Below are 25,998 nucleotides of genomic sequence, written 5' to 3'. Positions count from 1 at the left end.
GGGAATGCTGATGAAGGAGAGATATGTCCTGTGGGGACAAGGGCTAATGTTGTGTTTGATAGCTTTACGCTGCTTTCCCTCTTTAGAATTCTCCTCCATGCCTTCATATACTCCATGCGTGATCTGAGCTAGATCACAGAATCATAGAATCATAGAATAGTAGGGTTGGAAGGGGCCTACAAGGCCATTGAGTCCAACCCCCTGCTCAATGCAGGAATCCAAGTCAGATGTTGTCCTTCAAGGCTCACCTCTAGGCAATTGTGTGTGATGCCTCAGGACCATGGACATTTAGGTTCAACCTGTATATCTGCAAATAAACATGAAAAACATGTACTGCCATAAGTTTCCAGTGACCTTCAAAGGAAACTAAACTCCACTAAGCACTGCACCCCTGGAATATCTCACCATCTAGAGAAGTGGAATGAGCGTAGCTTGACCCCTGGAGCCAAGGCAATAAGATCTTATTGAAAGCATTCAGGCATTGAGAATGGATCCTGCCATCCCTGAGGCCTTTGGAATAGATTTTCTCAGGATCATAAGGCTGGGGAAAGCTGAGGAATGGTTAAAAAAGAGAGAGAGAGAGAGAGAGAGAGAGAAATCCTATACACCTCCACTCAGAAATAAGCGTCAGTGAGTTCAATGGGACTTACTACCAAGTAAATTCTGAAGGCCCGTTCACTCCAGGCTGCATTTGGTTGAGTTGTGTTGGCTCTTTAGCTGCTACAGGTTATTTTTTTGGTAGGTATGTACGTATAATTTTGTCATTTAAATGTTGAAATTGCAATTGTATTTTTATGTGTTTGAGGATGCAATCCTATGCATGTTTAGGACATGCTGGCTAGGGAATGCTGGGAGTTATAGGCCTTTTTTCTGTCTAAATATGCATAGGATTGTGCCCTTAGTGTCTTGTAAGCTGCCTTGTGAGGTTAGAGTGCCCTGAGAGGCAGGTTAAAGACCTTTTGAAAGAAAGAAAGAAAGAAAGAAAGAAAGGTGTATAGATTTTCTGTTGTATTGCGTATCTGTGAGGAGCACAACTAGATCAGCCTCCCAGTTCCTAAGTCCCCTCTAACTTGTGTCTTCTTCCTATCCCTGTCTGGTTCTTCCCAGCTCTGCTGTATCATGGGGCGGGGGGGGGGGGGAGAGAGAGAGAGAGAGAGAGAGAGAACATGCAAAGGGGCTCAGACTGCACTATTCACTGGCATCTTTGAAAGCATCTTTTCTCAAATGGTGGTCTGTTGATCAATGATGGGCCATTGAGCATGGTCTGTGGAGGAATGCATGGCAACATGTGTGATGCGGTTCTCTCCCTTGTTTCCTCACTACATGACAGCTCATGCTACACTGAGCATTTCCCCAAACAGTCCTTTAGAGGGCAGAGCAATTTAACTGTCACAGACAGTAAGGGAAGCAAATGTGGCCCATGCATCTGGCGACAGGAAAGGGGTTTATTCAGTCTGCTGCACTGAAATAGAGAATGCATGGGCTTCCTCAACCTATGATCCTGCTTTAGGGGCCATTTATGAATGCTGAGGCTTATGCTACCACCGCTAAAGCAGCAGCTTCCAGCATTAGGCAATGAGCGTGAGACTTCCTAGTTTTTTATACATGGAATATGAAGTCAGTACTCAAAGGTTATGGAGAGTTCCCTTCCTCCAATGGCTGGAGTCTTCCTCCAATAGAACAAATCCTTCCACTGATAGGAGCAGTGGAAGCTGATGGCTCTGATTTCAGTGGGGCTCTGAATCCATTCTGGGTTTCAGTAAAAGCCAGCCAGAACTCTTCAGGAGCAACCCAAGGTGCTGAACCCATTTTGGGGATAGGGTTCAGCAATTTGGATTCTGGTTCTGACTGAAACCCAGAATGGATTTATAGCCCCACTGAAATCAGAGCCACCAGTGTCCACTGGATAGGAGTCCTTTTATCATAGGATCAGAATCACTAGATCTGACCCATTGTGTTTAGCCTAGCACAACTTTCTCCAACTTGGTGCCTTCCAGATGTTTTGGACTATTCTTGATTTATTTTAAAATGTATTGACTGCCCTGCATCCACAGGATCCCATCACGGTGCACACAGCATTAAAAACAAAACACAAATCCAATATATAAAATCTTACAATTACACATTAAAGCAAATTAAACAACAACCGCCATAATCTCTGACCACTGACCATGGTGGCTGGGGCAGATGGAAAATGGATTTCAACAACATCTGGAGATCCACAGGATCTTCAGCCCTGATCTACAGGTTGAGATCATATGTTCATAGAGAAACTTATTTATTTAATTGATGTCTATATTTATATTTATTTAAATATAAACCAGCCCTTCAATTAAGAAAAATTCCCAAGGCAGTTTACATCATATCAATAAAGCAACACGGAGCAGATCTACAGTCGATTACACTTTCAGCTGCAATTACTCCCCCCCCCAACGATTGCAAACCTGGCCAAATAAAAATGCTCTTCATCTGGCACCTAAAGCACATCCACATTTATTATTTATTTATTTATTTAGTTAGTTAGTTAGTTATATTTAAATATTTATAAGCTGCCTTTCTGGGCCAAGTCTACCCAAGGCAGCAAACAAAACATGAGGATGAGAATAAAAGCATTGGCACCAGGTAAGTCCCCCTGGGGAGAGAATTCCATAAGCAGGAGACTATGACCTAGAAGGCCATCTCCCAGTTGCTGCTGGATTCTCCGCTGATGACACAGGCACCCATAGGAGGGCTTCTGAAGATGATCTCAGTGTACCAGCATGCTGATCTAGGAGTGACAGTCCTTTGGGTGGGTACCCAGGTCCCAAAGTGGGCAGCTATATGCTGGGAATGCTCTAGCTCTGGATTTCTATGGGGGTTGGAATAGATGCCTACAAGGCCTCCCTCAACTCTATGATTCTATGCATTGTGCTCTTATATTTGGCCTACAACTTCTGTCAGCCCTAGCTAGCATAGCTGGGGGGGAGGATGATGGGAGTTGTAAGCCAAAACATCTGGAGGGTTGCTCACCTGTCATAAATAGACCAGGAACTAGCAGATCTCTTCAAGCACTAGCAAGATGTGCTCCGAATTACCAGTTTAGGACTTAGGTCAACATTAGCCATTCATGATATGTTTGGGAGCTCTGTCCATACTAAGCAGAACAGTTATTGGGGTGGGGGGCGGGGCAGGGGGGAGTTTGCCTATAGTTTTGTGAAGACGGAATGGTATATCTGACCAGACTTCAACCAGTCATGCTTTCCGCTTCAAAGTACATGTTTGAGGAAGGGGGGGGGGAAATGGGCTTCTTAACAGCAATTAAAGTTCTAAATGTGTGAGGAGTTTACTAGGAAAGTGTAGTGGTGTTAATTTGCACACGCACTTTGAAAAGAGAAATTGCTGCATCATTGAGGCTATAATTATCATTGTACATTGATGAGCCCTTTTCTAAATCCATATGTAATAATTAAGGGCACAAACTTATGCATGTTTAGACTGGGAAAAGTCCCAAACTCCCAGCATCCCCCAGCCAGCAGTGCTGGGAGTTGTAATCCAGAGCACCACATTGGGGAAGGCTGGTCTAAGGCTGTAAGTTAAATGTGCCCCTGTTTACAACCTCTCACGGGACCCTTCAGTTCTAGCACTTTAGGGTTGATTTCAATAGAATTCATACAGCCAAGGGCCACAATCCACCAGGGCGCTTTATAGTGTGAGTCCCAGTGAAATGAATGGGAGCTGCTGAAGACCACAGGAGATATTTTTAGGGTGGATTGCATTTGGTCTTTACATATGTCAGTCCCCTGCAGATTATATATTTTTCTCTGCAAAGAGTCCTAACCCTGACCTGGCTCCTCCCTCTTGGCCTTTAGGCTGTGAAAAGAGCAAGGGACATGCATCCAGGTAATGGCCCATCCAACTGTCAGAAATCAGGAATGTGAGATGGGATGAACAATGATGTGAAGTGCCACTCCGGCCTAATAAGAACTGGGTGTTTGAAGGGATAATATATACAACCACAGAGCAATGCTATCTTTCAGAGGGAGTAGAAGCAGCCCTAATGTAATTATATTTTATTATTTTTATGTAAGCCACTTTGGGGTTTCTGGATTGAAAGGCAGAATAGAAATCAACCAATCAAATAAATACATAGTTTAAAAACAGGCTGGATGCTAAGCTCTGGATATATCTAACACAGTGCTGCTTGCTGTGGTAGGTGTTCAGGGTCCCAGTGGAAGCTGGTGGGTATTCAAGGTGCTTTACTTCCTGGATAGCTCCTTTAGAGTTCTGACTGGTTCTGACTGAAACCTGGAGTGGATTTACTGCCCCACTGACATCGGAGCCACCAGCCTTCACTGGGTCTTGCACATTGGTCTTTCCCACCCTTCCTGTCAAAGACCTTGATGCTCTGACTTGGATTCCTGCATTGAGGAGGGGGTTGGACTCGATGGTCATATAGGCCCCTTCCAACCCTACTTTTCTATGATTCTATGACCCTCTTAGAATGATAGAATTGGAAGGGATCTCAAAGGTCATGTAGTCCAACCAACTGCCAATGTAGGAAATCTACTACTACAGCATTCCCAAAAGATGGCCACCCAGCCTCTGCTTAAAAACCTCCAATGAAGGAGAGTCCACCAACATCCAAAGCAGCCTGCTATACTGCCAAACAATTTGTACTGTCAGCATGTTCTTCCTAATGTCTAGTTGAAATCCTTTTTCTAGCAGTTTGAACCCACTAGATCAGGTCCTACCTGTGGGAGCAACAGAAAACACATTTTCTTCATCATCTACATCAGGGGTAAGGAACCGGCGGCCCTTCAGATGTGTTGGACTACAACTCCCATCATCCTCTGCCAGCACAGCTATTGGTCCTGCTGGCTGGGAATTATGGAAGTTGCAGTCCAACACATCTGGAGGACACCAGGTTGGGAAAGGCTGTGATAACCCTTTGAATGGGGATACTGGGGTCTGAACTTGGGATCTTCAAGACAAAAGCCGTGTGATCCATGACTGATCTGTGACCCCTCCCCCTTGCCCGCATTGGCCCTGATATCGCCATCTGCAAAGTAAAATGGGTGGAGCATAGGGATGTCTGTTGCTGGGAAATCTGGTTCTTTTTTGGCTTGACAGAGTTCCGCGGTGTGTACAACTCACTTTGCATCTGCGAGCTGAGCTGCAGCCAGTTCCCCGAACTCCAGGAGCTTTTTTGCCTATTTTTTGGAAGGTTCTGCAGTTTGCACAAATTTCTGAGCAATTTGTGCAAATTCCAGCCAAATTTGCACAAATGTGGTGGTAATATGCGCAAATTGTTCAGAAAGTTTTGCAAATCAAAGCACAAAATTCTCAGAATATTTTAGCCTGACCCGCTGCAGATCAAGTCGGCCACCACAGCAGGAACCGAAATGAAGTCGGGGGGGGGGCTTGGAACCCCACCGTTGAACCCCACCCCCTAAACAGATTTCTCCATCATCCCTAGTGGAAGGCCATTATAGCTTTTTAACAAAGTCATTTGATCACCCCAAAAAGCTTAATAAAGATGCATTATTAGGGTGCAGTCCTAATCCGATAGAAACCACTGGCAAAACTCCTCTTGATGTTGATTGAGCAAGATTACAGCCTTGGGGTTGGATCCAGATTTAAGCCTGATCAACCGTGAGAGCAGAAGCGGACTTCCCTGCCTGCTCCTCCCCCCTCCATTCCCCGAAAATGCTACACAGAGAGTCAGAAGACCCGGCTGAATTGGGTGAGCTGTGGTGCGGTGGGTAGATCGATTCTCCCCAAATTGGGTGGAAGGCCTATCTGCAAGTGGAGCCCTTCTGCTCTCAGAAGACAAATCTTGGATCAAAGTTACTGGTGCCTTCTGTGGAACAGTGAGATCTTACATCTATCCATGCCATAGAGAAAGAATCAGTTGAAGGTGGAAATGTGAAAGTGAGGTTAAAAATGGAAGCATTTTTAAAAAGAAATTCTAAAAATAGCATTCTTGACACTTCATGCACTGGTCAGATGACTTGCCCTTTTACCATGCTTGCTCTCACTTTATTCAAGCACTTTGCTTTGATGACACTGCTCAACAGCCCAGTAACCGAGCATTAATATAATTGGAGGATCGGACTGAAGATAACCAGGGAATTGAATTTCTGCTTCATGAGCATCTAATAGATGGATATAACTCCCTTGCCTAGAAATAGAACTGGGGCAGGAGGGCCAATCTAGGCTACAATTGTGGCACACTTATCTGAGATCCCCTTGAACTCACAAGAATTTCCCAACATTGAACCGTCTTCACATTACATGTGCAGCTGGCCCTCTTCATACTTAATCTGGAGTAAGTGTGTGTAGGATTGGGCCACACATGTACGAAAGAAGCATCTAACTGGGCCCACGCTGGAATTCATTTATCCATGATAGCTAAATGGAATATCCGTCTTCAGAGATAGTAGACTTCTGAATGCCAGATGTTAGGGGCAGGCAATAGAGTGAACTGTTGACTAATGACTTCATACTCTGCTTCATTCCCTACTAGTTGACCACTGGAGACTGGATGTTGGGCTAGACAGACAATGCCCTGATTGAGGGAGGTTGCTTTTATGTCTTTATCTCACCCTAGACTTCATTTCTGCTTTGCTGAATGCCCTGTAGCTATTTCAAATTTACCATAAAATAGTTTTAACATTCCAGATGCTCCATACTGTGTGCCTTACTACGTTATGCCAGAGTTTATTCTGCAGTATTGGTAAGCCTTCCGTATTTCAACACTGCAGGTGAATTTCCATTATGAAATAGATTCCTGCTGCTGCCACACTTGTGTTCATGCTCATGCACACAAAAATGCCCACTCAGTAGATGCCTTGAGAGTGAGGTAGGATTTGGAGTGTGTATGAACAGGTACTCGGTCAACAAGAGAGTCTTAATTTATGACATGCTAAAAATAAATGTTCTCTGGAGCACCAAAAGCCTTCTCACACATTGTACCAACACCTCTGAAGGACAGAAATAAAATAGAGTTCAGTTAATTGGACCATCCTTTTCATTCCCTCTATTTCCAGTGCTCAGGTATGAGTGCCAATGCTTATGTAGCTGACTGACTGGAACAGTTAATATTTTGTTTTAGTTTTAGTTATCTGTGGCACAATACCATCATTTTACTATAGTAAGTTAAATGACATCCAGTCATAGAAGTAGAGCAGAGCATTCTGCAGTTGCCAAGTTTCTTCAGTACTTCAGCCCCATTCACACCACAGACTTAAGTCAATTATGGCTTCCCTGCAAGGAACTCTGGGAACTGTGATCTGGTGATAGCATTCAAGATGCTTATCAGATAGCTGTCCCGAATGTCTCACAAAACTAGAATTCCAGTAAGGTTTCTTGTGGTTAGCCATGAAGTACCACATTTACACGCATCTAATTTAAGGTGCAATCCTATGCATGTTTATAGAGCCATAGAATAGTAGGGTTGGAAGGGGATAAGACCATCAAGTCCAACCCCCTGCTCAATGCAGGAATCCAAGTCAGAGAATCCCTAACAGATGGCTGTCCAGCCTCGTCTTGAATGCCTCCAGCATGGGAGAGCCCACCACCTCCCTAGGGAATTGGTTCCATTGTCATATTGCTCTAACAGTCAGGAAGTTTTTCCTGATGTTCAGCTGGAATCTGGCTTCCTGGAACTTGAGCCCAGAGTCCTGCACTCTGGGATGATGGAGAAGAGATCCTGGCCTTCCTGTCTGTGACAACCTTTCAAGTACTTGATGAACACTAACATATCTCCCCTGAGTCTTCTCTTCTCAAGGCTAAACATGCTCAGTTCTTTCAGTCTCTCCTCATAGGGCTTTCTTTCCAGTAACCTGAACCCTCTCCAGTTTGTCTGCATCCTTCTTGGAGTGTGGCCCCCAGAACTGGACACAGTACTCCAGAATCCAGATGAGGTCTTACAACTCCCAGCATTCCCCAGCCAGCATGTAGGACTTTGTCCCTGTCTAAACATGCATAGGATTGCACCTTAACCCTGTTTTTGAGTTTTTCTTGGCTCTAATGGAAGAGTTTTCAACCCCTTCCCTCTCTGTGTATCCAAGAGAATGTGTAGAGAAAGCTGGGCAAATGAGCGTTCTGACCAATGCAGATTTTACAAAACCATTTTTAGCATGTCATAAACTAGGACTCTCTTGTCGACCCTTCTTTAGCAGCACCATCCTCTGCATCTGCGCTGTGTTCATTGGGGCTGACTCCCAAATAAGTATGGATAGGATTGCAGGCTAAATGCACAATCATAGGATGCGGGGGAGGGGAGAACGTATGGCCTTCCAGATGTTGTTGGACTGCAACTCCCATCAGCCCTAGCCAGCATAGCCAATGGTAAGGGATGATGGGAGTTGCATTCCTACAGTGTCTGGAGGAATACATGTTCTCCATCCCTAGAGATAAAATAGTTGGATCGCTGGCTTAGGAACATAGGAAGCTGCCTTATACAGAAACAGTTCATTGGTAGCTCAGTATTGTCTGCACCAGGGGTGGGGAACCTTAGGCCTGGGTGCCAAATCTGGCCTTCCTAGGGTCCCAATCCAGCTCTCTGGGGTTCCTCAGCAGCCACGACCACTCCCCTGGCACCAGCCCCTTTCCCCCAACCATCGTTTGGTAGTTTCCTGGCTGTTGTGCAGTTTTTCCCCTATTCTAAAACATTAAGATGCCTTTCCTAAGGCTTTGTACACTAAGAGCTTAAAGCTACAATATGCTGGTTATTTTGGGTCCCTTTTGCCTTCAGATCACCACCTAACTGACATTGGAGGCACCAGCCTCCACTATTTCCACTCCTCCCTAGAGATGCCAGGGATTGAACCTGGGACCTTTTGCATGCAAAACATGTCCTTAACCCTTAAGCTACAGCCCTCCTGATTGAATCAAGGCAGCTTTTATTGTTAATGCTTTGCTATCCTTTTCCAGTCTCTGATGATGAGGGGATTGATGGCTAACCATCTATCTGACAAGCCAAATCTTATTCCTGAAACTGTGGAAAGATAAATGATGGCTGGAAGGGAAGGATAATCAATGTCTCTCCACCCTTATACACTTAGGAGCAAACTAGACATGATGCTGAATGGGTCATTAGAAACCACATCACAGTTTTAAAAAATTAATATCAGGTGCAGAGGCCCCCAGTTTTCATCAGAAGTGCAGTGTGTGGGGATGTTAAACCCTCCCCAGCTACAGTCCCAATGAAAATCGCCTCCCCTGGTGCATTAACCTTAGTGGGAAAGCTCCCATTGCCACTAATGGGAGCTCTCCCCCCCCCCCCCGCAAAAAAACCCTAATAGCCACACCAGAGGGACAGGATTTTTGTTGGGATTAAATCTGGAAATGGGAGATGACACATTTAGCATCACATCTTGCTTTGTCCTTTGAATCCCTACACATTCTTGTTTGGCCCTTAGTTTTCCCACGATAGGCTAATCGCAGCTGCCGTTAATATATTTTGCCATTTTTAAAGCTGGAAAGGCACCCTGGATGAAATCCAGAGGATGCACAGGTAAGGGGGGCTGGTCCACTGCGGACTCCTCAGGCCGGATTCTTCGGAATCTGGCCTTATTGGAGTCCGCAGTGGATTTCTCCAGCATCCCCAAGTCAGACCATTTGTCCATCTAGCTTAGTATTTTCTACACCAGTAGAGGCTGGTGGCTCCAGTGTCAGTGGGGCGGTGAATCTGCTCCGGGTATCAGTCAGAATCAGAAACAGTCAGAACTCTAAAGGAGCTATCCAAGGTGCTTCGCAGGAGCAGGAACAGCTTGCCAGGCCTATTAGGGTTGCTTGGTCTTCAGAGGCTTAGGCCCTGAGAGTCAGTGGTGGTAGTGGTGGGGGGAGTACAGCCTGAGATCTTAAAAAGTGGCGCCCAGAAAATCAGGGGGTGGACCATGGTGGCTCCCACCTCACAGACCAGGAGGAAAGCCTGGCTGTGCTGGGTGCCGCCTGACAGAGATGAGGGTGGGGCAAAGAGCAAAAGCTCACAAGCCCAACAGAAAATAATAGCCCACCTCTTCGATTCCAGCTCCTCACCTCAGATTGTTCTCTTTCCCTTGGAGATCCTAACTGCCAAACTAGACAGGGCAAAGGAAGCATTAAGGTGAAGAACTTAAGCAGAGCCCGGCTGGCCTCTCTGGTCCAGCGTTCTGTTCCCACAGCAGTCAACCAGGTGCCCCAATGGGAAGCCCACAAGCAGGACGTGAGTGCAAGAGCACCCTCCCGCCCCCGTGTTCCCCAGCAGCGGGTATACAGAGGCATGCTGCCTCCGATTCTGGAGGTAATATATAGCCATCATGACTAATAGCCATTGACAGCCTTCTCCTCCATAAGCCATTTCCCTAACTTAAATCCCCTCAAGCTGCTATTGTCCTAGTGGCTAATGGGGGTGTGAGAAGGCAGACAAGATACCCCTGCCCGCCTCCCCACCACCCTTCTTTGGGAGGGTGGGAGTGGCAACTTTGAGAGAGTGGGAGTGATTAAAGTCAGGGAAGTGGCACCCGGAGAGGAGGAAAGGGTTGGCTGGCAAACCTTCTGCTACTGATGCGGCCCTGATCCAAACTGCTTCCTCCCCCCCCCCCCCCCGGCCCCGGGACTGCTGTCATAGCCAAAGAAAAAGACCCAGCGGTCCAGAGCTGAATCTTCCTCAACCTGGCACCCTCCGGATGTTTTGGACTACAGCTCCTATCAGCCTCCACTGGTCATGGCCAGTGACCAGGAATGATGAGAACTGTAGTCTGAAGCATCTGGAAGGCTCCAGTAGGGGAAAGCTGTTCTGTGTCATGTCTCATTTGACGCCTCAGAAGAAGGCTCCAACTGTGAGGCTTCGCTCTACTCTGCCCATGCCCAGAGGCACGCTCGACCTGATGGCCGGAGGGGGGCGGGCAGTCCTTACCATTGAGAAATGGATTCCTTGCAATTTGTCGCCAAAAAGAAGGACAAAGAAAAAAGCTGGTGTCGCCCCCCCGCCCCCCCCCCGGTCTTCCCCGTCTCCTCTTCCTTCCCCTTTCCCGTCCCCTCGCTCTGGTTCTGCTAACCTCCGCTCGTGCCTGCCATGGGGCGGGGGGGGGGGAGCAAGCGAGCCGCCTCTCTGGAGCGGGAGGGCGGGCTGGAGGGCGGGGAAGAGAGCCGTGAAGGACGGCTGCCGAGGGCTCGCTTCCCCCGGGGATGGGAGGATGCGCCTCAGGCGTCCCGCCCCCCATCTGCTCGGGCAGCCCCAGAAGAGCGCGCACCTGATGCCAGGAGCCGTGGGGCGGCGGCAGCACTGGAGCGGCGGGCGGGCGCGGGGCGGAGCAGAGCGGCAGCGGCGCGGAGCGGCGGGGGCGCGACCCCGGGCAGGCCCCCGGCGCCCCGCCCCGGCCCTGCCCGCCGCCGTCCTGACGGGCTGGCCGCGGCTGCCGCGGGGGGCCGCCGGGGCCGCCGCCGCCTCGCCGCCGCCTGGGCGCGCTCTCCGGCCGAGCGGCTGGCCGGCTGGGGCCAGGGCTGCCGGCGGGCGGGCGGGCGCACGATGCGGGCGCTGCTGGCGCTGCTGGCGCTGCTCGGCAGCCTGCTCCTCTTCCTGTGCCTCGCGTGGCTTTCCGCCGACGGCTCGGCGGGCGCGAGGTGAGGCGGGGGGCGGGGGGCAGAATTAGGGGGCCGCTGCTGGCGGGTGAGCGGGGCGGGCGACCCCTCACCTGCCGCGGGGAGCGGGGGGCGCCGCTGTAGCTGCCCGGGGGATTCTCCGCCACAGTGGGGGCTGGTGGCTCGGATGTCAGCGGGGCTGTGGATCCGCCCTGGGCTCAGCCAGAGCGCCGAAGGAGCTGTCCAAGGTGCCGAACCAATTCGGGGGCGTGGGGTTCCGCACCTCGGGCAGCTCCTTCGGCGCTCTGTCTGGTTCTGACTGAAACCCGGCGCGGTTGCGCGGCCCCGCTGACATCGGCGCCACCAGCCTGCACTGCTCTGGAAGAGTGAGACTCCAGCGATCCGGGCTGCAGGATCGAGGACCAGCAGGCGGGCGTTGGGCGCTCGTTCGCCTTTCGTGTGGCTTGGACTCCCGGAGAACTTTGGCTTGTCTCGCTTGCTTGCCAGGGGCTGGGAGAAAGAGGTCAGAGCAGCCCCGGAAGGCACCCCCAGAGTGATGAGAGCCCTCGGATCCCCAGCAACATCTGTCCAGCTTGCTCCTCCGGCGGCAGCCCTCAGGTAAAGGCGGCTGAGTTGTTGTTCTGTGTGTGTGTGTGTGTGTTTTGGAAATGCCTCTACTCTGGATTGTGCTTTCGCCCAGAATGGAGAGTTTCACTGCTCCAAGAAGAGCAGCATGGAGAAAGGATGAGCAGGAACATCTGGACTGTGGGTGACCAGGGCTCTGATGAGAGGGTTGATCATCTGCAAAATGCTCAGGAGTTTGTGACATTTTGGTTGGTCACTAATAAAGTATTACTCTACTTTGGCTTTTGCATCCCCCACTTCTGTTCCATGTAATAGACCAATATGGCCAATCTTACCTATGTCTGTCTGTCATGTTGGCTTCACAAACAGTCATGCAGAGGTATTCGATTGCCAGTAGATGCTTTTACTACTGTATTTTTTATTTTTTTTAAAGAAACAGTGTATCTTAAAAAAAGAAAGTGTTATCGTACAATCCTCTACACGTCTACTCAGAAATAAGCCCCATTGAGTTCAATACGACTGGCTTCCAGGTAAGTGTGTATTGGATTGCATTCTAAATGATTTATCATACAGAAGCAACACTGATAATAATTCATTCATTACAAATAGTGGGAAACAATTAAATCCCTTTCCAGGAAAAATAAAAATAAGAATGGTTTCACATTTAGGCTAGCCAGGGAACCACAGTGGTAAACCAGCTTGGAAAATTGTCTACACCCACTTTTGTTGTCTTCTGTCCTACTTGGCTTATCCATCACTTTGATTTCCTTTGGGTTTTTTGTACTGTGAATCACCATCCTTGAGTTTATATGTTTCTTTCTTTTTTCAAACACTATAGCTGTGATCCGTGAGAGCAGTAATTTTTTCCGAGAGGTTTCTTTTCAGTAATACCCTTCTCCCACTCAACTCCCCTCTGCTCATTAAACTCCCACACTTAAAAAACACACACCAAAAAACCAGTGTTGGGATTTTGTACAAGAACTTTCCAAAAAGGAAATGTCACCAGAGCACAAGTACAGTTCCCTGCAATTATTCCTTTGAAAAGTGCTCTGACCCATGCCCCCAACTTATTTTTTAACCCTAGGAGTTTAAATAGCTGTTACAGACTTTGAGATGGCCATTCCTGAACAAAGGAACTTCAAATATAGATTCCAGTGCAAATCATCTGGAGTACTATTCATTGAGAGGTTGGACTCCTGTGGCTTGAGCAGGAACAAAGGTGTTCTGTTTTTGTTTAAAAAAATCAGAATACACATGTTAATTAGTTGAAGGATGTCTGAGTTATCACCCAAGAACTGTACTGTAATGGCCACTATCAATAAGGTAATTATTACTGTCTGTACATTTTGCATTTCATGTGCCCCTGAGCCCACTTTTTACTTCTCCATCCTCCCCCACAGTCACACGTCACAACAACCCAGGGATTTTTAAAGCCTGGGTTGTGATGAATGAGTGGGAGCAAGTGAGTGTGCTAGCTTCTGGCAGCCTGACAACGCCTCCTGCAGCTAAACAACCCAGGGACGGTACGTCTCTGGATAGTTGCTCATGATGTCTGAACCTGGAACTCTGGGTTGTTGCGGGAAAGATAACCTAGAGTTGGAACCCAGGGTTTAGCCATGGGGCCCAACTCTGGGTTGTTTCTCCTCTAACAACCCAGAGTTCCAGATTTGCATGTCACAATAAACAACTCAGAAAAAGGAGTAATTGAGCTGCTGCCCAGTTATGATAACCCAGGATTAACCCCCCCCAAAAAAACCTGGTTTGTCATGATACGTGCCCATGACCACGTGCATATAACACTTCATGCTATAGTCCACATAATAGCCATAATAGATTTGTTAGTCATTAAGGTGCCATAATATTCCTTGTTATTTCAGCTTTTTGTGTGCATTTGTTTTCTTTTTGACCATCCCCTTTCACGTTCCATTTCCTCCTTCTCCTTCCTTTCAGTGTTTCTTTGCCATTCAGCTTGGCCACTCATGGTGTGTTAACTGTGGAGTCCAAACTACATTTCAGATTTGAAAGGCCACTGATGAGAATAAAGCCTTACTCACACAACCATTTCATGAGGAGATTTGCAAATGCGGAACCAGGTGCTGTGAATGGTTCACCGGAAGTCCCCCTTTTGCCAAAGGGGACACATTCCACACGCGTCCTTTTCTGGGCAAGGGCGAGAGAAGACCAGGGTGGCGTAGTGGCAAAGAGCAGGTGGCCAGAGGAGCACGGCAGGCACCTGGAATGATCAGGCAGGGCTGGCCCTAGGGACAAGAGTGCCTGCACCAGCAGCTCCCTTGCTGCCCACTCCCCATTCAGTGTCGCATTTCTTCCGTTATTCTCTATAGGCCTTTTTAGTATTTGTAGTTCTCATAGCACTTGTAAAGTTGCCTCAAAGTAAAGCTGTGTCCTGCTGATTTTTATCTAGAACAAATGACATTAAACTGGGAATTGAAAAAGGAACGTACTTGAAAGCTAATGAATGGAAGTTCATTTTTACAGTTAGTACCCAAACACCCTATAGAACTCAGGCAAAAAAAGAATAAAGATATGGGCTGCTTTCCTTTGCCCTCAACAAACACCAGGTCACCATGCTCAGCTCGCTGGCCCCTTCAACTTGGTACCCTGGGGAAGCACCCAGCTCACGCACCCCTAAAGCTGGCCCTGGGACTGGGTAGCTGGGTGGCAGGGAGCAGCCTAGCCAGCATCTGTAGAGCCACGGGCTTTTCTGTGGCATTAGAGACAAGGAGCGAGGCGTCCTTATATCAGCCTTCCCCAGGCTGCTGCCCTCCGGATGTCTTGGACTACAACTCCCATCATCCACATGCAACATGGGGTTGATGGAGCTGTAGCCCAGTGCATGTGGAGGGTGTCCGGTTGGGGGAAGGGAGCCTTATATCCTGGAGCTGATAACAGCCCGAACTCCATCTCTCAACTGAGAGGTGATCTGCCTTCGAGCACTGTAATAACCCTGCTGCATGGACTTGCATGGTGTCTTCTGCCATTTCAGACAGGGCCCTAGAGAAGAGGAGGGAGTGCCCTTTGTTGTCGGGAGGTTGTCGGTCCATCAATGGAGCAGGAGGTTGGGACTCTACACTTGGACGCTCTCAATCTGAAGGGCTGACCAAGACGTTTTACTGCCTGGGGCGCCCCACCCACCCAAGTAAAGAGGTGTAGTCCCCAAAGCTAGCCATGAGGCAGAAAATCCCATGAGTACCTCTCCCCATTCCTGCCAGGAAACATACAAAAACAACAAATTAAAAGTGCAATCCTATGCATGTTCAGACAGAAAAAAGTCCCATGCTGGCTGCGGACTGCTGGGAGTTGTAGGACTTTCTTCTGTCTAAACATGCATAGGATTGTGCCCTTAAATCAACTTTCAATGTGCTTCCCTTTCATGATGCTCCAAAATCCACTGCCTGAGTCTGAGTCAACCAGTTCACCCTGTCTAATGGCAAGGCTGGCCCTGTCAAGCCCTGATCCTGGATCTGAGTCTGGCAACATGTTCACATCCTCAGGCAGGACTGCAGGTTGCATTTCCCCAGATGATGCTTTTGGTGGTCATGGGGAATTGCCCTCTATATAACAGAATCCTGCCCAACATGGCATTATACGTTGCTCTGTGTGGTTCGAAAGCTTGAGTGAAGGTGGCTTACTTGTCCTGTGTATAGCTATTTCCCCGATTTCCCCAGCTGACACATGCCTTTTGAGAGTATTTTTTTCAGCATTCTGCTGACATTTTTCTGTTACTGATGTCATTGCTTCTACAGAACTGCCAAAACTGCAATATCGAATAAGCCTTCCTACCTACACTCTGAGAGATTAATTAATTTATTATTTATTTATTATTAAATTTATTAATCGCCCATCTGGCTGGTCACCCAGCCACTCTGGGCGATGTACAACATACAATAAAAACAGTTTAAAAAATAAAATTCTACAATAAAAACATTTTCTAAAATACCCTAACCCACCCCAAATGCCTGCCTGAACAGCCACGTTTTTAATGCATGATGGAAGCTCATTAAAGAGGGGGCATGACGGAGTTCCCTAGGGAGGGAGTTCCACAGAGTTCAACCACAGAAAAAGCCCTTTAATGGCACAAATAGTGGCTGTAAGAGTGTGATTCCATTGCAATTAATAACTCATTTTCTAGGTTACGTTGGACAGTGGACTTTTTTTTTTTTTAAGGGAACGTCAGAGAATAGAAGAACACTTGCTTTGTTTAAACATCTTTGTGGCAAAACTGGATTTCTTCATGCCGGTTTGCCTTTCTGTTGTTCTTGTGCTTTGTCAAAATACTTTATGGTCCAGAGCAGTGAAGGATTTATAATGTTTCTTTCATTCTGGAATGCAGTGTTTAAGGATTGCTGTACTTCTCTATAACATTGTACAGTACTGCTTAGGTGATGTGCCAGCCCGTTTATAAATCTCACGCTTGCTTTTTAAAAGTTGTTTTATGGTGCAATGGATAGGATTGTGCCCTTGATGACTGTAAGCGCCCGAACTTGGAGGCTTACGGTCATCCCATGCAGGGCGGGAGGGGCAGTGGAGGTGATCTTCACCTCCCCGTCCTCCTGCCCTGCATTTTTCATTGGATGGGCTTCTTTGCCCATCTAGCAAAGACGTTTTGGAAGCAGAGGAAAGGAGACTGGCAGAGGCTCAGGACAGCTTGTATCCTGGCCTCACCAATCTCTTCCTCCCCTGCCCACTGAAACGCCCCCTTTCCCACCTCTCCGAGTTCAAGTTCCTGAGCTTGGAGGGCAGCCTGCGCGGTTCTTTCCGCACTGGCTCTGAGGGGGTGGGGGAGGGGGCTCGGATCTCTGACTCTCCCTTCTGAGGTGGGAGTGCTGTCTCTGACCTCAGAGGGGAGACTCCGAACAATTGCATGGCCCCTCAGATGCTGTCTGGGGGCCGCAAGATTGCTCCCTTAGTTGCTTATATTGAGCTTTTAATGGTGTGGTAGCGATGATAAGAAAATATTGTTGCACAAGCAACAGTAAGAACACCCCTTCCTGGTAAAGGGTTCTCATGTCAGGATAACCAGGTACAGAATTGTAGAACACAGAAACAGATGAGATGCCTGTTACTATTTACTCAAACATTATTATCGCTATTCTCAGTTTCATTAAAAGCTTGTAATGTGCATGTTGGAGGAAGAGCAGTGCAGCAATAGCAAGAGACATATATTGAGGAATAAGGAGGGAAAGAAGCTATTTGCAGTGATGAAGCATCAAGATGTGTTTGTATTTATTTATTTGTATTTATTACATTTCTATACTGCCCCATAGCTGAAGTTCTCTGGGTGGTTTACAAAGATAAAAACATTAAGGGTGCAATTGTATGCATGTTTAGCATGGCTGGCTGGCGAATGCTGGGAGTTGTAGGACTTTTGTCTGTCTAAACATGCATAGGATTGCGCCTTAAAAATACAATATGCAAAATTTAAAAACATAAAAACACACAAACAGTATACACAAAGACAACACATATCTAAGACAACATAATTCCCAGCCATAGTCATGTTGGCTGGGGATGATGGAAATTGTGGTCCAACACATCTGGGCACCATGTTGGGGAAGGCTGCATTACATCAATGTATTGTGCTGGAGCTATAATAATTATAGCTGATTATTGTAAAACGTTGTGTGAAATGTATCCCTCCAACCAACAGCACAAGACCACCCCTGTTTCTAGGTGTTTGTGAGCTTTCACTCCCCTTCTCCTTCCTTCCCCCCGTGTATTGACTTCCTATACACAATATATCCCATGCCCGCCTCTGTTCCTAGGATCAACATCAAATACTGTTTCATTACTGCCTTCTTTTTCTTCCAAACTGACTTGTATCTCCCATACAGTATGTGGCCTCATTTTTGACATTCCATCAAGACCAATCCTATGCCTTCAGGACTTAAGAATATTTACGAGCGTTCTGTGACATCGCAGTAGCTCAAGCACTGATTTCCTGGAGTGCGCCATGTGTTGAGACAAGTAACAACTAGGGCAGCTTTCTCCAACCCGGTGCTCTCCAGATGTTTTGGACTTCAATTCCCATCAGCCCCAGCCATCATGGCCAAAGGTCAGGAATGCTGGGAGCTGTAGTCCAAAACATATGGAGGCACCAGGTTTGGGAGACCTTAGCTGGTTGGGTGTGGGTGTGTACGTGTACAAGGATCCCATTGTTATTTTCTCCATTGCTCCTGCCTACAACAACAGAACTTTTTTGGAAAGCTATAGAATAATTAGCTATCTGTAATTAATTATTAACTGTGCTACAGAGACCTCTGTGTTCTTTCTTCTGTCAGAATATTGTATCCCTCAGGGTAAAATAGTTATTATAAAGAATAGGAATAGTTACTTAGCACCTAAGTAATGGATTGCCCTATCCATTGCTCAGCAAAGCCTAGCAGTTGACTGCTATCATTAATATTGTTCTTTCCTTCTAGAATATTTCTTGAAGACATGTTGTGAAAGGCCCTTTCTGGGGCGTATCTTATAGAACTGATATGTCTGAAGGAATGTATGATGCGTTGCAAGCTTCTGCCACAATACAGTTAGATCAAATTCTAATCAAACAGAAGGCATTCTCACAACCCTAGCAAAAACATGTTTACTTGGAAATAAACTCACTGGCTACTAGCTTCCAAGTAAATCCATTCATTATCAGGCTCCTAATCTCTTCCACTTCCTTTAGCCACAATCAAATCACAACAACAACTCCTATGATATAGTTTCTACATTGCCACTTCTTTATATTTTCACTGACTCATTAGAACATGGGCCTGTTAGGACGATCACGATGGGGAAAGAAGCCATTGCGGCTCCCCCCTCGCCCCCACGCATGTTGCGCGTGTGACTGCCATTTGCATAATTCTCCACTCTGCAGCGTGGGTTGCTGTGTCATCTGAACCCAGCGCGTGGTGCGGCAGGGGCGGCTTCATGCCCACCCTCCTACAACCTCTACGGCACGTTTGGCCTGCAGGAATGATCAGGTGATAACAGTTCACTCCACATGGCCTGAAAAGTTTGTAAGTGATTTCTGCAAATCAAACCTCTCCTAAAGGGTCAGAAGCAGATCAGGATTCTGGGTTTTTTGGGTTTTTGCCCTTGTTCTTTTCTGGCTAGTTGGCATCCCTAGACACAGTGCTGGCTTCAAGTTTCTGAGGGCCCTTGGGCAAAACACTGTCAATGCGCCCCTGCCTCAGTGAGGCTCCCTTCTTTACCCCCATTGTCACCAGCTGCTCTTGCACCTCATCCTCTCTCTCATCATTGCTACCACTTGCTTCCTTAACAGACAGAGAGTCAGTGAGCAAGTAGGCAGTGGCATCTGGTACTCCTCCTTCTGACCACCACCAGAACAAAAGGCAGGTTAACAAATGGTTTGCGATGGGGAGGGGGAGGAGCAAGTCCCGGGGGCTCTTGTCAGTGGGCCCCTCCTGGGCTGTGGACCCTTGGCAGGTACCCGACCATGCCTAGCCTTGATGCTGTACCTGCCTAGACAGACAAGCAAAGGAGAGTTCAGTAAGAACCACGTTCTCCTGTGCATCTGGGAATTCTCTGCAGAGCTGCATGGATCTCTTTTATGGGAATTAATCTTCCAGCATGATCAAATATCCCAAGTCACTCTTCTCCCATAGATTGTGTTTGGGAGGAACTGAAGGACTACCCTCTTTCTGACAAAATTCTTTCCAACACAACATTGCACATTGCTCAGTATGCTTTTCAGTTTCACTGGCCGCATTAGCTAGCCCTGTCCCTCCCACCTCCAGCTGCATAGGCATCTCCTTCCACCCTGTCCCTTCCACGTAGGGCCAGCCCTACCATTAGGCAGAGTGAAGCAGCAGATTTAGCGTGGGGTGGGGGGATGAAAGGGCAACGTATTGTAGCTTAAATAATTTATTATTTTTGTATTTTTACTGCCAGGGTTGGGGAGAGGTACTTGTGGCGTTTTCTGTTCCATGTGCCAAAATATCTTGGTTCGGGGGTTGTCGGGGGTGCCATTTGTTGCCCCGCCTCAGGCAGCAAAATGTCTTGGGCCAACCCTGGCCCCAAGACAAGCGGAGGATCCACTTCCCCAAAGATTGTTACTGCTTCGCCTTTGCCCAGCGTGTCCAAGAAGATCAGATGCAGTCTAACAGCATTCTTAGTGCACATGTCCTGCCTCTTCCAGCTTATGGGGACTCAGCAAAGGCAGTGTTCCCAAGGGCCACTTGTAAACTCAGAAAGTACTCCCTGGGGGTTGAGCCCATTGTTAGCCTACTTAGAGTCATGTTCATTTCAATGGGTCTACTGTAAGTAGGATTAACATTGGATTCAGTCCTGGGTCTAAGGATGCACTAACGAAGTACCACCATCACTACTTTTTCTAAGGGTGTCACGGGTCAGGGTTCAGACAACCTCCATTCCCATCAGGGTAAGGATGAGCCTAGGGAGACTTAGGATCTTATGATCAGGAAGATCCCAGGGGAGAGACTTGCTAAAGTAATCATGCTCATGGAAAAGGAGCTGCAGGGGACAGTGATGTCCCCGTCCTCAGCCCCTGAGGTAGCAGCTCTGATCCCACCCTCTGACACTGAGCTCAGAACCACCTGCAGCTCAGGAGGGCACCCCTCCACTACCACGCCACAGCCAGGGGTAATGAATGGCTTCCCAGCCCTTCTGAAGCACATGCCTTTGGTGCAGCAGCCCTGTGAAGCCCAAGAGCAGAGTGGGATACTCACCTTACTGCCCAGGATGACTTCAGCTTGCAGTTGGCTCCAGACTATTACCAGAGCAAGATGCCAAGCCCTCTGCTTGCCAGTGAAGTCTGGTATCTCACATGAGCCTGAATCCAGTACCACAGTGAGCCGTCTGTAGTTCCAGGGCCAGTCCTACCATTACGCAAAGGGAAGTGGTTGCTTCAGGCAGAAGATGCTGGGTGGCGGCAGCAAGGTGTTGGAGGAGAGAGCTGTTTGTGTCGCATGGCCTGCTCTGCACCTCCCAAGCTAGCCTGCTGCCTTCAGGTCCAGTGGAGGATGCTGACCCATTGCTAGCGCTGAAGTAAGATTGAGCTGCCAGCCCAGACAGCTTTTGTACATGGAATGGGAGAGGGTGCCATCTTGTCCTTTAGCTCAGGCAGCAAAATGTCTGTGGCCCTGACTGTTTGCTGCCTGACCTGTACCTTTGCCGCACCTGGCAGAATGCCTCTGAGGACTCCAGCCTGGAGAATGGGTAGGAACTGAATTTATTTTGAAACAGAGCTTAGCTGCAATACCTGCAGCATTAGGTCTCAGTTCCTATAACTCCTGGATAAAGTGCCTTTGAGTGCAAGCAGAATGCATTTCATTCACCACAGCCAAGCCCTCCACAGGCGGGTGAAGGTTTCTAGGGCAGAGGATCATCATCAGATCCTTGGCCACTGGGAGTTCAGGCGGCTGCTGAACTCCCAGTGGCCATCAATGCACTGAGCATTCAGTAGTGTTCTGTTCCCTCCAGGCACAGCTCTGATTTGATCAGGCTTCCCGTTCGCTGAGCTGGCTCCACCTGGCTTGTGCAAGAAAACAGGCTTAGCGAAAAGGAGAACTCACAGGCCAAATGCTTCCCTTCCCAGTTCTGCAGTCCGTGGGCAGAGCTCAGGGGTTGGCAACCTGCGGGCCCAGGGCTGCACGTGGCCCTTGGCCTAATAAAGGGTAGCTGCTTGCAAATTGTCCTCAAAGAGAAAATGCATCACCCCAAAAGAGGACAGTGATTTACATAAAATTTGCATGCACTGATGTTTTTGTATAGGTTCAAATTTAGAAATAAGTATTATGATTTTAATAGACATACAGTGCATCTCTGTATAGCATGGAAGACTGTGACCAGGTGATCTGAGGTGTGCCTGCCTGTTCAGTCTGCTGTCCAAAAGTGCTAATGTTGGATGGGTAATTGTCCTTGTGGTGGTTCTTGATTTTTATACTGGTCTTGAACTGGGCAACCCTTCAAATAGAGGACTGTCCTCTCTAAAAGAGGACACATGGCCACCCTATGACTTTGGCCTAACTTCAGAAGCCCTCTGCAAGTGATCAGTTCGGACATATGGCAAGAGCACCCTTCGCTGGATGACAAGGAAGTGGGAGAAAGAGCATCTGAGAGAGCGGGGCGGGGTTAGGGTGGCAGAAAGAGAGAGAGAGAAAAGGGGTGACCCTACCCACTTTTGGCTCTGGCCACATCCGCTGCTGGCATGTGGCCCCTGACAGATCACCCCAGAGGAAATGGGGCTCTCAACAGAAAAAAGGTTTCCCACTAGTGGAGGCTGGTGGCTCCGATGTCAGAGGGGTGGTGAATCTGCTGGTTTCAGTCAGAACTCTAAAGGAGCTATCCAAGGTGCACCTTGGATAGCTTCTTAGAGTTCTGACTGAAACCCAGAGTGGATGCCCTGCCCCACTGATATCAGAGCCACCAGCCTCCACTGTTCCCCACCCATCAGCTAGTTCTTGCAGCAAGACTTCTGGGCACAGGCTACCAGTTGGTCACTTCCTGTTTTAGAGAAGAGTGACTTGCAAAGGGCTGGATGCGCCTGATCTCATCTGATCTTGGAAGCTAAGCAGGGTCAGCCCTGGTTAGTACTTGTATGGGAGACCGCCTGGGAATCAGGCTTCCTGCACTAAGCAGGGGGTTGGACTCGATGGTCTTGTAGGCCCCTTCCAACCCTATGATTCTATGATCTATGACTTTCTTGGTGATCCTAACTACAGCAATTTCCAAGGGCCTGATTCTCCTTCAATTGCATAGGAGCCTCACTTTAGGAAGAATATGGCAGAAACCAGATGAGTGTCTGGGTGTGGGTGGATAGATGTCTGATGACAAAGACTTAATTCAATCTTCTTCACATGGTCAAAACATTAGGGGCAATTCTGCATGAAGAAAAAAAACACCCCATGCTGAGTGTCAGACCATCTCTTACACATTTGCCATGATTAATGTTGTAAGACAAATTGTTACTTCCGCAGTTTAAGATTTTACGGTCCATTTCACCCAGCATTTAGAATGCATATTACCTAATTAATCAATGTGTCATGAACCCTAAAACAGCAATGCAGTCTCATTATCTAATTCAATGAAATTAGTGGCAGAATACTTAAGAAGTTAAAAGCATGTATCCTACTGAGGAACAGTTATTGGTTTCTAATGGCAATAGTAGCTCACTTAATACAGTGAGAAAGAATGAATAATGTACAGAGCAATGTTAAGAATACAATAACATGGAAGAACATTGTTAGACTTGATACATGATGCCAATTTTGGGTGAGGGGAGGTATCTAAACTGTAAGTAGCAGGGGAGTGCTAGATTTGGGGAAGAAGAAATGGACGTCAGGGCATCTAGGCTACTTTCCGTCCCATTAATAGGGCACAACCCAACTGCCCATGTACCTGGGGTAGGACAGGGGAGAGAAGGTGGTGTAACATTCTTGGTGTAAGACAAGAATGGGAAGCAAAAGTTTCAGCAGCTGGAAGAAACAATGTTCTTACGCTGAAATTAATTGGTCTTGGATGTGTTTTCACTTATTTCTGATAGTTCAATGTTGTTTTTAGTTATATGTTTGTGTATATTGTCTGTGTGCTTTTAAATGGCTTTTAAACTTTTTATATTGTATTTAATGTTGTAACTTCTGTAAACCGCCCAGAGAGCTTCAGCTATGCTATTAAAAATATTGCTATATCGTGGTTTTAATGTTTTATATATTTTATATCATTTTACTATGAGCTTTTTGGTTTTAATTTTTGAGAACAGAGAGCTTCGGCTATTGGTGGTATAGAAATGAAATGAAATGAAACAAACAAACAAACAAACATGGGGAATAGCATCAGGCACTTAGGACAGTGTTGGGGAAAGAAGGAGAAATTATAGCCAGCGTTTAGGAAACCTAGTCCGTTCTTTCCTTTAGTTTTTGAAATGAAGGAGAAGAGCATGCAAAGATACAGGCAAGGCCAGTCCTACAATTGGGCAGCCTGAGGCAGCCTGCTCAGGCAGCAGATGCTGGAGGTGGCGGGTCAGTGGTGAGATGTTGGAGGACAGAGCTGTGTGTGACACATGGCCTGCCCTGCACCCCCTAGGCTACCCTGCTGGGATGGCCACTTATGAATTGCCAAAAAAGAGGAAATGCATCACTCAAAAGAGGACACAAATGTTCATTTGCTAATTTATATGTATAGATGCAAATCATTATAATTATTTAAACAGAAATACAGTAGATCTCACCATAGTGTAGAAGACTGTGACCGTGGCACCTATGTGCCTGCTTTGTTTGCTGTCCAGGTGCTGTCGATGAGCAACGTCAAGGCCCAGCTCTTCCTTCTGATGGTTCTTTATCTTTAAACTGAACTTGACAGGACAGATGATCAAACAGAGGATGCCTTCAACATAGAAGGCTGTCCTCTGGCAGCCCTTCAAATAGAGGACTGTCCTCTGTAAAAGAAGACAAATGGCCTCAGGTACAGTGGAGGACAGTGTCCTGTCTCCAGTCTTGAAGTAAGTTTCCATTGCCAGTCTGGTTGGCTTCTGTACATGGAATGGGAGGAAAGGTGCCTTTGCCTCGGGCAACAAAATGTCTTGTGCCAGACTTGGATAAAGGAGCATCTATTGCATGTGTGGTCATGTGGCTTGAGCTGTTTTTGACTATCCACTTGTACTCTGGCTAATAAGACCAGGCTTCATTGATTCCAGAATTCTGACAGTATTAGAATTCAGATTGAGGAAGAAAAAAAGAAGGGAGAATTAACATACAGAAAAGGTTAAAGCCACCAAACATCTGAAAACTGAAGACGATATTACAATTTTGTAAGAAGATATTGGACTAAGAAATACAGTATTTACCCAGTTTGGGGTGTCATTGGCTCAGGGCCAGCCCAAGACATTTTGCTGCCTGAAGCAAAGGACAAGGTGGCACCCTCACCTACCTCTGTTCCACATACAAAAGCTGACTGGGCTGGCAGTTAAATTTTACTTTGACTCTAGTCAAGCGATTGTGTTCACCACCACATCTGAGGGCAGCAGACTAGTTTAGGGGGTACAGGCTAGGCTGTGTGGCATTCATAGCTCTATCCTACAAGAGAAGGGAATCCCCCAAGGGGCTCAGGAGGAATGGTTGCCTCACTCCACCTAATGGTAGGGCCGGCCCTGCGTTGGTTACTGCAGAGGGAATGTGAATTGCAACACAGGAGACTGGCTGGCATGGTATTTTCTTCTGTTTCATTGTGGTTTTGTGGAGGTATAAGTGGTTTGTACTCCTGTACATCCAGAAAAAGAGTTAAAGCGAGATTCATGCAGTATGAATTTGTACATGATACATTTTCCAAGATGCAGTGGTGTGGGTGACTTCTGGATATCAAAAGCCAATAAGGATGATGGTGATGATGATGATGTCAGTTGTCCCAGAGACTCAAGTAGAACCGAGCTGTATGGCTCTAAGCTAATGGCTTTTCAACTCTAAATAATCATCAATTTTATTTAAAGCTTGCTGCTGTTATCAGGACACAGTCATGCCTCTGGCTGTGGAGGTTGGACTTCCTTTGCTTTAGCACTGTTTTCTGCTTTATGCTCCCCCCACCCCCAATATTCACACTAATGTGCTTGCTTTTGATGGCGGCATAACATCGTTGCCATTCTAGCACATCATGCTGGGGTCGCTGTAAATATGCGCTACTCATTCATAAACAATTGCATTCTAGCACATTGATCCTGGCTCTTTGCGCTGTTCTGTTAATACTATTTGATACAGCTACAATCAGAATGCTACTTGCTGTTTGGCTCATATGATTATCTGTCCATCTAAGACAACACTCCCTTTATTTTTAGTACAGCATGTTATTTTCTCCAGTATATGTGTGTGCCGATCATCCATTCCTAAGGGA

General features: G+C 47.2%; 1 protein-coding gene across 1 annotated transcript in view; it reads left to right on the top strand.

The window, feature by feature from the left end:
• The first annotated feature begins 11,495 nt into the window (after positions 1-11,495).
• ST8SIA6 (ST8 alpha-N-acetyl-neuraminide alpha-2,8-sialyltransferase 6) overlaps positions 11,496-25,998 on the top strand; it is a 56,526-nt gene continuing 42,023 nt past the window's right edge. Inside the window, exons 1-2 of the mRNA XM_084860473.1 lie at positions 11,496-11,589; positions 12,055-12,165. Of these exons, the coding sequence (XP_084716599.1) occupies positions 12,104-12,165 (62 nt within the window). The 5' untranslated portion in view covers positions 11,496-11,589; positions 12,055-12,103. The remainder of the gene's footprint in view (positions 11,590-12,054; positions 12,166-25,998) is intronic.

Source organism: Heloderma suspectum, chromosome 5 (assembly GCF_057233095.1).
Source record: "Heloderma suspectum isolate Gila_16-S chromosome 5, 16-S_ref, whole genome shotgun sequence".
NCBI lineage: Eukaryota > Metazoa > Chordata > Lepidosauria > Squamata > Helodermatidae > Heloderma > Heloderma suspectum.
Note: the sequence above shows the minus strand (reverse complement) of the source record. Positions and strands in the feature narration are given on the sequence as shown.